At 36.7% G+C, this 16,260-nt stretch overlaps 1 protein-coding gene across 2 annotated transcripts in view; it reads right to left on the bottom strand.

The window, feature by feature from the left end:
* Positions 1–3,552: 3,552 nt before the first annotated feature.
* LOC140950153 (serine/threonine-protein kinase 26-like) overlaps positions 3,553–16,260 on the bottom strand; it is a 44,196-nt gene continuing 31,488 nt past the window's right edge. The window contains exons 9-11 of one of the 2 annotated variants that reach the window (XM_073399340.1): positions 5,433–5,574; positions 4,720–4,797; positions 3,553–3,918 (exon numbers count right to left, since the gene is read on the bottom strand). In XM_073399340.1, coding sequence (XP_073255441.1) covers positions 3,778–3,918; positions 4,720–4,797; positions 5,433–5,574 — 361 coding nt within the window. In that variant the 3' untranslated portion in view covers positions 3,553–3,777. The remainder of the gene's footprint in view (positions 3,919–4,719; positions 4,798–5,432; positions 5,575–16,260) is intronic. The other variant, XM_073399341.1, reaches the window with a different exon arrangement.

The following is a 16,260-nucleotide window of genomic DNA, read 5'->3' on the forward strand; positions in this document are numbered from 1 at the left end:
TACAGATCCTCCAGAATAAAGCTGCTAAAGTTCAGCTGGGAAATCCTCCCTGAAGCTCGTCAACCAAAGCCCTAAATGTCTGAGATCTCAAGCAACTGTCTACTAGAAGGTTTTTTCATCGCTGCATTACAATCCACAAGTGTCTCATTGGAGAAACTGATTTTAAATTTAATTTTATCCAGAATCAAGTAAATAGGGATTCCTTTCTTGTTATTATAATAATTTTGTTACCTTTATTTTTCATAATTCATATAATTATTCAAAGTTCAATATATTCACTAATTTTTTGTCAGTTTAATTAATTATTGTTTTTAGTGTAATGCGCATTTGATCACGTATAGCATGTTAATTTGCGCATTTGAATAACAACAACAAGAACGAGCTTTACTTGCATGACCATACAAACACATACAGTATTGCAAAAGCTATGTTTAGGAATCAAAATTACAACACAGGGCAATTACGTTACTTTGATAATAATTTGTCACGAACATCAATACGAGCTGAAATATATTTTATGAATTGTATATTGTTAAAGTAATTAGAAGAGTTCATCAGTTCATTGATCAAAACGTTTATAGGTAACTGGGTAATATTTGGAATAAGAGTCTTGACTTTACAGTAAAACTGAATTTGTTCCTAATCATAGAGTATGTAGGACATTGAAAAAGAAAGTGAACTTCGTCTTCTATTACATTGCACCCACAAAAAGGGCAATGCCTATTATCCTTCGTGGTATCTGTCTATTTCTATTATTAGTTTGTGACTGCTTATTCGTAGTTTTACTAAAGCCCTTCTCCCAGCTGTTCCTCTTGTTAAGTCTATATAACTAGAGGAGGTATGACCGGTTTTAAAAGATCTATAAAATTCAAGTTTTTGAGAATGTTGAAGGGTGTTTTGCCAATATGAGATATATTCCTGTTTCACTGAACTCACATAGCTTTTTACCATGGCTATATCTAACAAATCAGGGTTAAAGTCAGGAAGCTTAAAGTATTCTCACATATTCATTAAATGAGAGTGGAAGCTATTTTTGCCATTACAGTGTAAGTCGAATGACATTTAAGGTGACTCGACCCAGTTTTTTTTTGTTGCGGTACCATCCTACTTTGAAGCTCTCTGGTATCCCCACCTTTACTTTTATCGTAAGTCTAACACATAGAATGGATAACATATAGATCAATCTACAATATAACATAAAAATTTTTGGCGATCGGAGTAAATGTCACGTGGTTATAATGCCACGCCCCTTTGAGGTCTAAGTCGAAAATCTGCTGTTGCCGGCATTTTTTAATGAAAATCTCTCGGCTACACATAGTGCGCATTAGTGCCTTACGCTGAACAGAGTTTCACCAAAATCGCAAATACCCAATTCGAGAAATTCAGTGGTTTCCAAATTAAGGTCATAATTTATGCGAAAATGATAAGCAAACTTTACACGATTATGTCTAATAAACTATGAGATTCATCCCTTTATTTTGGGCATTGTTATAACAGATTGGTCCTTGCAAGTCAGCAAAACGCTTTAGGGCCTTGTCAATGCGCGCGATATCGAGCAAAGCAAACATATAGAAATTATAGTTTTCGCTATTTGTTGACGTTTGTCAGCGTTTAAGAGTCCTTCTCACGAAAAAAGCATTTTCTTAAAAATTCGTAGTTTTTTTTCCTTCAAATTTTTCAGGGCCACAATTGATTAACTAACTACCCGGATTCTGAATTTCTATAAAAAATATATGTTATCCATTCTATGTGTTAGACTTACGATAAAAGTAAAGGTGGGGATAACAGAGAGCTTCAAAGTAGGATGGTACCCCCCAGAAAAACTGGGTCGCGTCACCTTAAAAAGATTGTTTGACGAGAGATTCCTCACCTTTAGACTGTACAGTATATACAAAATGCATTTGAGAATTTTTTGATTGATTATGATATTTAAAGGAAAACGACCAAGCTCTGCTCTACAAGCTATATTAGAAGCTTTGGTTGTTTACCTCCAAGTATCGTTTACAAAATTGAAGGTGTAACTTCTCGATTTGTGAGCCGTCCCAGGTCTTAAAATCTGGTTTGGCATACACACCCCAAATTTCACTGTTATATGTTAGAATAGGGGAGATCATAGTATTAAATATTTTACAGGCGAGAGCTGCTTTTAGTTTGCTGAGATTCGTGTGTCGTCTCAAGCTGAAGAGGGCATGAAAAGCTTTCTCCTTGAGATGTTCACGTGACACTGAAAAAATTCCCGATGAGGACATTCGAGTTCCTAAGTGTACTCTTGTACAACATCAGTTATTTGACTATCTCTGAGAAAGTGAAAATCAGCATTTTTTCTCGCACGTTTCAGAAAAACCAAAATTTTTGTTTTCTCGGGATTGATTTTCATCATCCATGAAGTACACAATGAAGATAGTTTATCGAGAAAATTTTGTACTCCTGTTTTGGATCGTGATAAAATGATTAAATCGTCTGCATATAATAAGAGAATTTAGTTTTGCACCGTTTGGTTAAACAAAAGGATCAGATAATGTATTTTCAAATGCGAAAGGTAGGTCGTTAATATAAAGATTAAAAAGCAGTGGACTTAAGATACAGCCTTGCCGCACACCTCTCGCATAACGGAATGATCGCGTTTGTTTTTGGGCAATTTTAATTAAGCAGGAAGAGTTGTGATATAAGCTTTTAAATAGCAAGTGGTTATATTGCTTGCATGGCCCACGCCTTTCTCTCTCTTCCTCATGCTGACAGTTAGACAAAAATGGCTAATTTTATACACTCTTTGTAGTATTCTTTTCTGTAGCTGACATCTGTAACTGCGTAAAAAATGGTATTGAAGTTTTTATAGAAATGGAATCCAATTTTAATTCTTAAATTTTGTCCATCTTCCAAAACATTAAGGGCAAACCATTTTTTATATATTTCAGTTGTGATTAGCTAAAACATTTACTGTGACCGGATTTTACCAAACCTGTTTGGTTTTCCTACTTCCACTTGAAATTAAGATGGTAAAGACTGAAAAGAAACTAATAATAATCATAATCATAATCATAATAATAATAATAATAATAATAATAATAATAATAATAATAATAATAATAATAGTAATAATAGTAATAATAATAATAATAATTTATTCACTTAATATAGCGCCTTTTAACATTAAAATTATCAAAAGCGCTTTACATGAATTTAACTAATTCTGTTGACTTTAATATGCTTTGTTACAACCAAAATCTCGAAGGGCAAATATCAACACGGGAAGGGTGTATTGCTTGAAACCTCTCCTCCAATTTGCCACCACGTGATCTAAAATAGCCAGTAAAATCGCGCGAAGATAAGTCCAGATTAATTTTACAGTGAAACCAGTCACCTGCGGTTTTCCACTTGTGTTTGAACATGTTGAAATCATTTCTGTGGTCGATAAGAGTACAGACCATGGACAACTGGTGTCGATTTGTTGCATCGAAATCGCTTCTTGTCATTATCATGATTATAAAAATCATTATTATTGTTATCAATATAGCGCTGGGAAGGGATTGTTAGTAAATTCAGCGTGCCATGTTTTGCTGTTTTTGCTTACTTTATTTAGTACTTGTGTCTATTTACAAATTGGTAACTCTGTAAACGAACTTTATTGTAACTTACATTTACATATCGGGTTTCATCAGTGGTTCATTAACAAACTGCGATTTTGCCTTGATTTTTTCCTTTCTAAAACAGTAAAAGGACAAATCTCCTACACATTTTAAGAAATTAGAGAAACCCGCGCGTATGCAGATCATTTCCTCACCTTTTCGCATGCTTGACATGATTTACAATCTTTTCGACCAGGTCATCACTAAGACCTGGACAAGATGTCTCTACTAATTTAAATGCATCAATGAGATGTTCTATTGAACGTTCCTGGCCACTGTGACTTGAACTAAGCTGGAAAGAAAAAGAAAGAATGCCTTTAGGTCAGTTTTAACATATTACGGAAGATGATATTCACTGTTGTTTCAAGTCATTATACTGCATTTGATCATAAGTTTGGGTCTGAATCCGAAAAACAGTCCATAACGGCCTTCAGACGACTTCTTTTGCAGTCCACAAACAAACACACAACTTTAATAACTAATTTTAGTCTTTTAAGTTTACAGCAATGAGCGAGAACGTCGAATACAGGTGTACTAGATGAGACTGCCCTTAGCTGTGATGTGGTTTAAAATGTTATTCAATAGCTTGATCAGAGAAAGATAAACGTACTTTAATACGGTAAAAATGTACACAAAGATTCGCAAATTAAAATCTCCCTGAACATGCGATCTTCACGAGGAAGCCACAGAAAATTTGCTGGAAATTAGAGAGGCCTTTTTCACTTGTCAGAGAGACTTGCAACACTACTTTTACGTCACATTATTATTACTATTATTATTAGTTATAATTGTTGTTCTTTAATTTCAAGGTAGCCTTTTAAAAAAATTCTGAAAGAAGGAATACACCAAAATTCATAGAAAATACCTTGAAAGCTTGTTGTGGATATAAAGATAACACATTTATGAAACGTTCTTTGCAAATATCCTAATATTAAGCTGACAGTACAGAATGTGACTGCCATCGCCTTGAAAGTACATAAGTGGCTTTCAGGATATCTGTAGTACGATGTACGACAGAAGTCAAAGTGAGAACCGACAAGCAGTTCTTATTTCACTATACTTCTTGAATTGATTCCAGCGAGGACGTCCTTACCTTGGTCAAAACTGGCAACAAAAGAGTTGATAAATACTTAGATGCTGAATTTCCTTCTTTCTTGTTGTCATTTGGTACCTAAAATCAATGCAATAGTTAAAGCCAAGTTACTCATATGAAGTTTGAGCTCTATGCAACGCTGGATGCAACCTCTGCCTGAAGGAAACTGAGAGTAGTCGGTTAGGAAATTTCCAGATTTGGGGCACTTCTTTAGCACACACAATGGTTTTTAAATCAAGGCAGTGAGTAATGCATAAGAAAATCCTTTTTTAAGAACTCATAAAAAGTCACATTCTTCAAACCATACATTTATCCTTGCACCCCTTCCAAAATTTTTCCAAGGTCTTTGTTTTGGCCAGTGAAAGTAACAAAATCTTGCACTTCTCTGATATATGTCTAAGCTTCTGAGGGTCTGTACCTCAAACAGTTTTCTAAGAACCTCAATTTGGCTTTGCATAACCAAATCTAACAGCACAACTGTGACTTGTACTTCTATTGTGCGAACTGATGGCATTATCAGTGCACACATGCTTACGGTAACGACAAAAAATAAAGCTGCAAAACAGTCAAATAGTACACCAATCAGAGCATCATTGTGCTTCAGAAGAGGTCTGCCATTTCCAAAACCTCTGTTTATATCCAGAGAAATTTAAAAGACGATCCTGTGTGGAGTTCCTGGCACAAGTGAATTATGTTAACAATGCAGTACGTACTTTGTGGGAAGCATCTGGAATATTGATATCTGCACCAACAACATTTTCAACTTTCTCTGGTTTTTCACCTTCTATGGGCCAAGGATTTTTTCTTTCTTGGGGAAAAATCCACTTTGAAGTGCCTACAGAACCAACTCCATCTCTGAAATGATACACAAAACAATGATAATGATAATAATAATAATAACAATGATGCTACTAATTTTTTTTTTTTAAATGTAAGAAATCTTTGTTTTTATTATCACAATATTATTATTATTATTTTTTTTTTAATACTAATAATAATAATAATAATAATAATAATAATAAGAAAAAATTTATTGACAACAATGCTAACTATTAAAATCCTATTTACAATTAACTCGCTTGAAAATAAGAAAAAACTATTAAGTCAAAACACTATTTACAATTCCTGTCAATTTAACAAGCACTTAATTTAGCTTAGAAAGAGTTAATTTTGAAGTTAATTGTTAAGTTTCTTTCAAATGTTTAAGAAAAATAAAGCAAGATAAAATAAAAAATCAATTAATTCGGGCAGGCTATAACATTTTCGATCTGTAGATCAGAGTCAACAAAGTCTAGCTGTCGTCTTCTGGATCTTGAGCCTCCCAAACATAGTATCGCAGAGCGTACGATGGCGAAAGATACTTTAGCTCTTATCCAGGAAATTGCGCTTGCGTAACTTTCTCCCTTCTTAAGAAGGAATTTAGAGATGCAATCAAGTTACGGTACGACTGGGAAATAACGGACACGCCCATGATCTGCGCATGCGGTGTTCAATTTAGCGTGGATCACGCAATGGTGTGTCAGCGCGGCGGATTCATTATCCAGCGCCATAACGAACTGCGCGACTTGGAAGCAGAGATGTCAAGGATGGTCTGTAATGATGTGGAAGTAGAGCCGGTCCTTCAGGAGGTCACTGGGGAGACATTAAATCATGGCGCTAACAAAGCCCCTGATGCCCGTTGGATATTCATGCTCGAGGTTTTTGGGAGAGACAGAGATCTCCATTCTTCGACGTTCGGGTGTGTCACCCTAATGCAGACTCTTACAGACTCTTCCTAATCAAATCTACAAGAAGCATAAGAACGAGAAGAAGAGGCAGTATGCAGAAAGAGTCATGAACATCGAACAGGGAACGTTCACTCCCTCAATTTTCACGACCACAGGTGGAATGGCGGATGAGTCTGTTGTGTACCACAGCAGACTTGCGGAGCTGATCGCAATTCAGATTGTAATCCAACTCTTCGAGGGGAAATACGGTCGGCCAATTTGATGATCCCTTCTCTGTAGCTAACTCAACAGCTTCCTTAGCTTTTGTCGGCAGGGAGTTCTTCACCTGCTCCAACCGCTCACTTAGACAGTCGTTAAGAGAGGGAAGCTAAAAAGTGAAGGATTTCTTATTGTCGCACAAGATCAGGCTCCGCATACAAAGCTAATTAGGTCTAATTAACTCTAAAAATGCAGGACTTTTTTTTTGTCTATCCTTCGCGAAAAGGGGGGCAGACTCCCAGGCGTTCCTAGCAAAGACCGTGGAAACTGGGGATAAGAATCGTGACTAATCATTGTATAAAAATAAGTCTTGTGATGAGCATGCGTTTTATTTTCGGCGATGACTGAAATGACGCACGTAAGTTGAACACGTTTGGCAATGTAATTTTCCACGAATCGAGATCCTTGATTTTCGTGTAATATGCACGCGTATTAAAAAGTCAATACCCCGAGAAAATAATATTAAAAATTATTGTGGTGTATTGAGGTAATAAGTTACGGAACGGGTCGGTCCACGAAATTCTATCACTTGAAAGCGTTAGTTACTAACTTTAGTGCTCGAAAAAAGAACAAACTTCCAGGTTTACTGGAAAACCAGGATCAAGGATCAAGGATGGGTTAAAAAAAACCCGAAAATAAAATAAATGTATAAATGGTGGTTCGTGGTGATGTGGGCCGCAGACTGTAGACAAATTTCACAGAACATAACCCCGCTCGCTGTACTGACTCACTGAGGACTAAATTTAACGGATTTAAGTAAACTACTCCGAGTCTGACTGAATCAGTGATTGTTTTGACGAGAAAGTGAGATTTCCCTGGAAAATGAAACGCTTTATCCCATTGATACTGTTATAAAATGCATGCTGTGTAAAGCTCTAAACATTATACTCTGAGATCGCGTAAACATCAACTGTACGAAGGTATTAAAAGCAGATACCAAGCAGCCATGGAAAATGTAATTAGTTTCACGCAATTTTGATATCTTCTTAAACGGACAACAAATTCAACATAAATACGTACGAACTGAATTAACTGTCTGTTGTATTGGCCATTTCGGAGTTGCGTAGGGAACTGGGGCGAGTTTCAAATGTAAACTAATCGATAAACTAACACCACCATATAAAAGGTCATGTTGAGATTGGTCATTTGACCAAGTTTGGTGCTCTAAGGTTGAACAGGGATCAAGTTACGACTCTTGAAACATGATTAAAGAGCCATACAAACCTCTGTAATTTTGTGACAGCGTCCCCCAAAACCATATAAACTCTTAATTTTTTTCACGATTTCTGTGATATTCCTAATAATGGGCAAACACAGTGATTTTCGAATTAGTCCTGTGCTGGACCAAAACTGTACCAAGCCGTATCTTGGTCCGCTACATAGAAGCTAGATATATTTATACTGATAAAAATCATCGTTCAATTTTTTGAGTGTAAAATCCTTGAAAAAGTTCTCCTCCTCACTGGAGCAATATCAATATCATCAAAGGCTTCAGTACACTGGTGTAAAGCTAAGATGTGCAGGCGTCCTCTCTCTCCTTACAATTTTTACGTTTTGAGTATTTACATTATGTGATATAACATTCGCTTTGTATTCCCAACGAAAAAGTAGCATAACCAGCTGACAACAAAACTAATCTCAAAGCAAGCGAGACTCAACGCTACTAAGAGCGTTCTTGTTGACAGTCAAAATGTCTCCCAGGCACGCACAATATGTGGAGAGAGAGTAGAAGTACCAGTCATAGAGTCATGATGAGGTCGCCCAGGTTATCCAATGGGATCTCAGCGGGAAATGCGGTTTTGAAAGGACAGCAAACTGGTAAGATCACAAACCGGATCCAGTCAGTGATTCTGAGAAGTACAAACTGTAGTTGGGTTTTAAGACCTAAACAGACCGCCACATTGAACACAACAAACCTGATATCGTGCTCCTAAATAAGCTAAAATCGTGCATTATAATTGATGTTGCCTGCCCATTCGACACCAAGAATAGTAAGCAAGGAAAGAGAGAAGATCGATAATTACTGTGACTTGAAATACGAGATCAAGCAAATTTGGAACTGTCGTTTACTACTAGTCATCCCAATAGTAACCGGTGCACTGGGAACAGTTTCCAGAAGATTTGAAATGTTGCCGAGACACTTGTGAACGCCACAATGTATGAAACTTTTACAACTTTTTTTAACCTTGCTTGGGTGAGGAAGAGTTCTGTGAAAAGTGCCCGACAATAATAATACTTGGCACCACAACGTCAGAAGTAGTTGCTAAGGGTGGAACGAGTAATACACAACATATAGCAGACTGTGTATCTCAGTGATCCCTAGATAATAGGGTTCAACTGAACAGGGAAACGTGAAAAGAACTTAGAATCTCCTTCACTAAAAAGTAGTCTGAGTTCCATCCTATTCTTGTAAATGGTAACCAACTTGAAGCAGTTAGAAGCGCAAAGCTGCTGGGTGTGATAATTACAAGCGATTTATCATGGAATGAGCACGTTAACGAAACTGTAAAAAAGGCGTCTAAACGTTTGTACATCCTAGTTCAGCTTAAAAGGGCAAAGCTTCCATGTAGGGATTTAGTCCTCTTTTATGCCATATCTGTAAGATCAATCCTAGTTTATGCAGCGCCTGTTTTCTTTTACGCTCTGACCAAGTATTTACAGTGTGAGCTGGAGCAGGTCCAAAAAAGGGCATTATTAATCATTTGCCCCAGTCTCTCTTATGACGAGGCACTTAATGAAGCTGGTATTCCAACCATTATTTCATGTTGCCAGGACATATGTGACAAGGTTCTTAACGCTGCCCTCGGCAAATAAAAGATAACAAACTTAACAAGTTATTAACTGAAGCCAATAAGGCTCCATATTCACTAGGAAATCACCAACACTTTGCGCTTCAAAAGTGCAAGACAGACCGTTTTAAGAACACTTTTATTTTGTCATCGTGCCTATAGTACAATTAAATTATTCGGTTTTAATGCTTTTATATTTTATATGCATGAATTGTTAATATTTTTAATATTGATGTATTGTAAATTATTCTATTTTTAGCTTAGTTTTATTTGTAAAGACGCAATTTACCCTCTGGCTGCCAATGCATTTATTTTAATAAACTATCTATCTATCTTATAATAATGATAATAATAATAATAATAATGCGTTGTCAGTTTGTGGAACAGGCTAGATAAAGATCCAAATTAAAATCATAGGGATTTTTTTTATTGTATCATAAGAATTTTAAACGGAAACTTAGGTAATTTTTTTGGGAAGTTATTTTTATATATACTTGATAATGAATTATCGCTTTGTCTTGTATCACTGATAAACTCCGCAGGGGAGTGTACAATAAACTTCTTACTTTTTACTTCTTACTTCTAATATGACTGGGGTCATTAAAACGGGACTGGAAAAATATGTCGACAAAATTCCAGGTACAGCCAGCATCAACGAGCTCCAAAAATTACTATTTGGGGAACAGCTCACATCCTCAGAAAGGTTCTGTCAATCAAGTGAACTTTTTAGTACCTAAGGACCATGGTTTCGCCCCGGTGCTTCAGAGACTAACTAAGCAAGTCAAGAATTACAAATGGCATAATTATAAAAGTAAATTATAATTATCACAAACATTATCCCAGAATCCTTTGAGGCAATTTTTTTTAAAAAGCTTTATAACTTTGAGAATTTTATACGTAGAAGACTGACAGACCACAACAAGATAATATTCGCCATAAAATATCTTCTCATGTCACATCTAGGGTGATAACGTCATCGGTCACGTGACCATCGCTGAATAAGACTTTTTTGATGCTGTGACAAGATTTCATTATTCGGTTAAAATTGAGGTTTGGGTTGTGTGGAGCATTTAAAAATAACCAGTTGACGTCCGGCATTTAAAAGGTAAGGGGGCGGGGGATGAACATAAGCGAAAAAGTCGGGAGACTAGACCGACGGCAGAGAAAATTTGCAAGAAAGAAATGTCTTATATTTTTTTCATGACCAAAAAAGAGACGTGACGTCATCAGTCACGTCATCAAAGCGTTTTGAATGTTTCGGTCCGTTTTTGTCAATAATTGGCAAGTTTTTGCTGTTTTTCTCAACAATTCTTTACACTGTATTGTCTCTGAGCTATTATTATTCCATTTTCAAAGCAAAAAGCAAAAGCAAACAAAAACTGAGCCAGAAGTTTAAAAGCTGCGTACATTGACCGATATTGCAAGTTAAAATCGAAAAGGAGATCTACTCTTGAGACTTTTGTAAAATCCTTTTTCAACTTAACTGTTTGTTTGCCGAAATAAATGTTCAACGTCTGTTAATAAATGAGAACTTTAAAAACTAAAAGGATGTATTTGGCGGCCATATCGCTTTTCTTCATTACGGGGAGAGAGGTCATGTAGCAGCTCTTTCAACCCTGAAAGCCAAATGGTCTACTACCCTAACCTAAAACAGTGGAAATAACGATGAACAACGTTGTGTTAATGTTTTCCCCGACCGATGAAAAGACACCTTAGTACGAGAAGGGAGAGAATCGTAAGGTCATTCGGTTCAGTCGGTAGCCGCGCGATCGCTAGTTCATAAATTTCTTAAACGTTCCCCGGCATGGACCAAGCCTGAAAGAGTATTAATGGGTTTACTTGAGCTTTACGTCTAGTTTCGATCAGTTAAAGATTTAATTATACTCGGAAATTAAAAAAAAACGAAAACGTCATCCTTGAAAACTGTCAACACCATAGAGAAGGAATATATACCTCTTGTAAACTCAAATTGTCAGTCTTTGCCGAGGTGGTCCAGTGGACAGAGGTGTTAAATTTTAGTTCTAACTGATTCTGATGGTCTGGGTTCGGATCCCCTTGAAGCAAATTTTTCGTAACTTTATTTTTTTTCCTTTCCTTTTTTACTCTCTTTTTAACCTGTGTGGTGCATATAGCAAGTAACATTATGTGGTAAATTGAAAGCAAAGTTCACAGGAATATAAAAAATGCCGCATGTATCGTAGCTTATCTACCGGTACTTTTAGTAATACTGGACACTGTTATCATTACCCAGCTCAATCGTCGAATTTCACCCGTGCCTAATTTAATTCGAGAGGTAACTGCTTTGAGATGGGACGTCTGAATCAACCAAACCGGACAGTTTCAAATTAAATACGACTTTGCCGAATCTGCGACTGAAACAGTCGAAAATTCGACTTAGGTTCAACATTTGATTTAGAAGTCGCATTTCACATGTGACGAATATTAAACAATTATTGGATGAGGTTGAGCATGATATCATGAATTATTAAAAACTGAATCATTGGATAATGCAATTCTAGCATTTTGATTGGCTTAGCCGTTATGGTATATGAGCTATTATACCATGCTCTCCATATATGGTCGGCGTACGCGTCAGTTTAAAATTGGAAGCTAGCTGAGATTTTTTTTCGCGAAGGATGGAACGGTGCCCGACGCAAATCGTTTTAATTCATTTCTTAGAATACTAGAAATGCAATTTCAACGAAAGAAAAAAGACAAAAACAAACAAAAAAGCCACAAGAGCTTGTTTGAAAGTTTGTCGAAAAACACATGAAAACACATGGAACTAAAGTACCTTGACCAGCTACGAAAGAAGACAAGTGTTGTTTCTTCATGATCGCGAAGCCATTCGCCGATCGAGTCACTCGCCGATAGATAACTGCGGCTTGTTTATCCGACATCAAGAATATAAATCACAAGTAACCAGCTACAAATACAGGCTATGCAGCCATTCACTAGAGCAATCGAGGCGGCAGTATAGGTATAGCTTCTTTTCTCGTTCAGCAAAACCAGCTTCTGGTTTCAAACAACTTCATAACAAGCGACCGCGGTATTAGTTTTTCTCCGTTGTTCTTACTGCACCGAAAAATCCAAATTCACAGTAATTTCGACGGCTGTCACTTAAAAATTCTTTTCCTTCACATTATCTGCCAGGTTTTTTTAGCTGTCCTGCTGTGTAAAATCCTAGAATCCCGATGAGTTTTTAAAAAATTAATGTTCATCGCTGCAATGTTTTGATTTTTCATTCATGCAGTCCAGGCGAGTCCGTTCGCGCGTTGACAGTTTTGATAGACGTGTGACATGTGAATAGCGGAAGTCCCTTGTCTTTTCCGGTTTGTTCTAGTCGGGGACATTCAACGAGATTTTGTGGGCGTTCTTAATAAAACAATTATTCCACTCGCGCTTGTTGGATATGAGATGATTATAGCCAACTCGGCCCTACGTGCCTCGTTGGCTATCTATCATCTCATATCCAACGCGCCCTCGTGGAATAATTGTTAATTATCAAAACCGAGGTCTGTGTTATCTGCCTCAGCCTTCGGCTTCGGCAGATAACACAGACATTTTTCATAATTCATCCTCATAATTCATCCTCAGAAACAGAAGCGAAGCGTTCAGCCATTCTGTTTCTGAGGAGAACACTCCAAGGGCTTGGTAACCAGGCAGACGTTGAACTTGACATGATAAATGCAATATCTGCAGCAGATATTGCATTTATCATGTCAAGTTCACAAGCTATTGTGAATTGATTGAATGCTCTCGACCAATCAGATTTTTCATAGTGAGTCTGATGTATAATAAAATGCATTAATTGTAGAAAACCTTATCAATATTGGATAACAATTTTTTCTAGAGACTGGGAACATGTACAACAAACGGAGTTAAATTCGGCATCATTATATCCAACGTCTGAATCAACTGCCGTATTTAAATATTTTCATCGACTAAAACAGGTGTTATATTCCACGATTCAAAGGGGCCTAATATGACATAAGTTTAGTGGTTTGCAGGCTGTTGTTAAGTTGTTTTTTTTCGTTTCAGTAACAGCAATTCCTATCTCTTTGTAATCCATTTTATTAATCGGCTTGTGCCACGACTTAAAAATCAGCTGTAATAGTTGATCTTGCTTTCTCTGTGATATGATTTGTATGTCACTGGACATGATTTGTATATCAAAAAGAACAATCACTTTTCATCCACTCATTTCAATAAAAGCAAATGGCATCACTTCTCAAGGGACAACCTCCAACCGTGACTTCGTCGTATGAATTTGCGGCACCGAAGAAAGACGAAAAAGCTTTTTAACAAATTATTTTCAGGTTTTAACTCGAAGCTTTATATAGTGTAAAATCATTATAATTTACTTTTACTGGCATCATTTCTGGTAGCACAATATCACTTTCGCACAGTCAAGACAAAAAATTTATCCGCTTCTGAAAAGTATAGTTGAAGAGAATAAAACCTTGTATCCCTAAACGGACCTTCTGCATTTTCAATCACGATGTCAGTGTTCTTTTTGCCCTATAGCCTCTAAGACAAACGAGTGCACGCCTTAATAATGCAAATGAAATTCGGCTTCTGATCCATGACAAAGTTTTGGCATATTACTCCCCTTCCTTGATGGCAACCAGCTCCGCTAATCGGCTATGGTACCTCAGGCATTCCGTTTCCATTCCATCAATTGTTGTAAAGACCAAAGGTGTAAATGTTCCATGCTCCCCAACGTCAAAAAACCCTCCTTCAATACGGACGCTTTTTCTTGTTCTCATGCATTTGATACATCTGTTGTGGCTCTACGTCCTTATACAATTCAGCATGTAGGTGACAGACCCTAACATCAGTTTGCCCAATGAACCATGTTCTTGTACAGCGGTTGCGATATTTTGTTTTAGTATATACTAAAACAGTGGATAGTGTTTTTCGCGCGCTCTGATTGGCCACTCAATCAGTGAATATCCTGCACTATTCGCTGATTCACCTCCAGTTCCTCCGAGCGAGCGACGCCAAACTCACGTAAGTTGCGAGCAAAATGCCTTCCCGGTTTGTTGCCGTAACAAACTAAGCAAGTCATTCCCAAAATACATGAAGGTGACGAAGTTCGGTTTGGAAGTTTTAACAGCTTAGTGTTTTTGACTTGAATTTATCGATAAAACCGGTGAAAAAGTTTTCTGTTTACAAATGCAAATTATGCTTAAGTCTTGCCTTACTTTATTTAGTTGACTTGTTCATAAATAAGCTTAAAACTAAATTTAATAATCTTTTTTACAGAATGATTTTAAATGCAAAAAGAATTCACAACTCCTTTTGAAGAAACTTCCCCGCAAGAGCTGAACAAACGCCTTCAAAAGTTTTACTTGGCGCCAAGCAAGCGACGACCGCGGCCGTTCGGTCATCGCGCGCCAAAATTGTAATCGTTGGCAACAGTAAATGAGTTAAAAATCATCATTTTTGTGCTCAATTATCTCACTGTTTTAGTATATACTAAAACAATTATTCTCCTCAGTGTCGGTGGCTAGTAGTGCATATTTCCTCGCCGCTTCGCGGCTTCGGTAAGTAGTCACTACTAGCCACCTCCACTTTGGTCAAAACACTATTTGCAAAAAACACTTAGTTTTGGTTAGAAAAAATTCATTTAATTAAAAAATTATTTGAATTAAAAACATTTCGCTTCAATTAAAACAATCCATATCGATTAAAAACTATTTCACTATAATAATAATAATAATAATAATAATAATAACAATAATAATAATAATAATAATAATAATATTATTATTCTTATTTTTATTCTTCTTATTATTATTACAAATTACAAACTAGCACCAGAAGGTAAATTACATTGGGTTTAAAAAATAAGGTAAATTAAAAAAGTTTACAATTTCATTATCTTATCTTGAGACTGGGTTACAATAATGCCCAAAATATATATGTATGTAAAATAGATAAAATACTTTGTTACTGCAGTGAAAATTGTAAGGCTGGCTCTCAGCACGCAAGGGAGGCAATAAGCAGTGCAGGCGTGATTCTGGGTGGTCACCGATGCTATGCCACACCCTAAAGCACAGGTCAATGCGTCAAGCATCAAGAGCGACATTATAGTGGGTAGTGGGGAACAGGATATGCAATGCTCTTTTCTGGACTTGCTTGTCACTTAAATAGACAGGTAGGTGTCTGACCAGGTGGCACAACACTTCCAATCAGCGTATCTATGCAAAGTAGACATTAAGGAAGTAACTAGAGGGGATCCAGGCCCGTTTCACGACCCTAAGAATATAAAGACACTTTAATGCCTTAGTAACTATTTCCTTGATATTGTTGTTCCACTTAAGGGTGTTACACAACGTAAGCCCAAGTACTGTATTACCTGAGGAGTATCTCCGCCGAGATCTTTCCAGGTATTGAGAGGAAATAATTACCTCGATAGTTCTTGAGACTGGCACAATATTAGATAGCATCTTTCCTTGTGGTATTACCTCGGTTTCTCTGATCTGTAGAACTAGTTTGTGCAGTCTAGACGCGAGTTCCATACTGCCATGCTCTCAGATTTCTGCATGAATACCACACCTTCCAGGGGCTTTAACTTCTTTTTTTGCATTGATAGCATTAATAGTTCCTTGAATTAAGGTTTTGCATCAAGACATACAATGTTTGGTTTAACAAATATCTGGGTGTGGCATCCAGAATGCAGTCATAAAAGAAAAGATATGAAAGAAGTACTACAGAACTTAATACTGCCGAGTGGAAGCCATTAACACCTTGGCTTGTAA

This window comes from Porites lutea, chromosome 10 (assembly GCF_958299795.1).
Source record: "Porites lutea chromosome 10, jaPorLute2.1, whole genome shotgun sequence".
NCBI classification, from domain to species: domain Eukaryota; kingdom Metazoa; phylum Cnidaria; class Anthozoa; order Scleractinia; family Poritidae; genus Porites; species Porites lutea.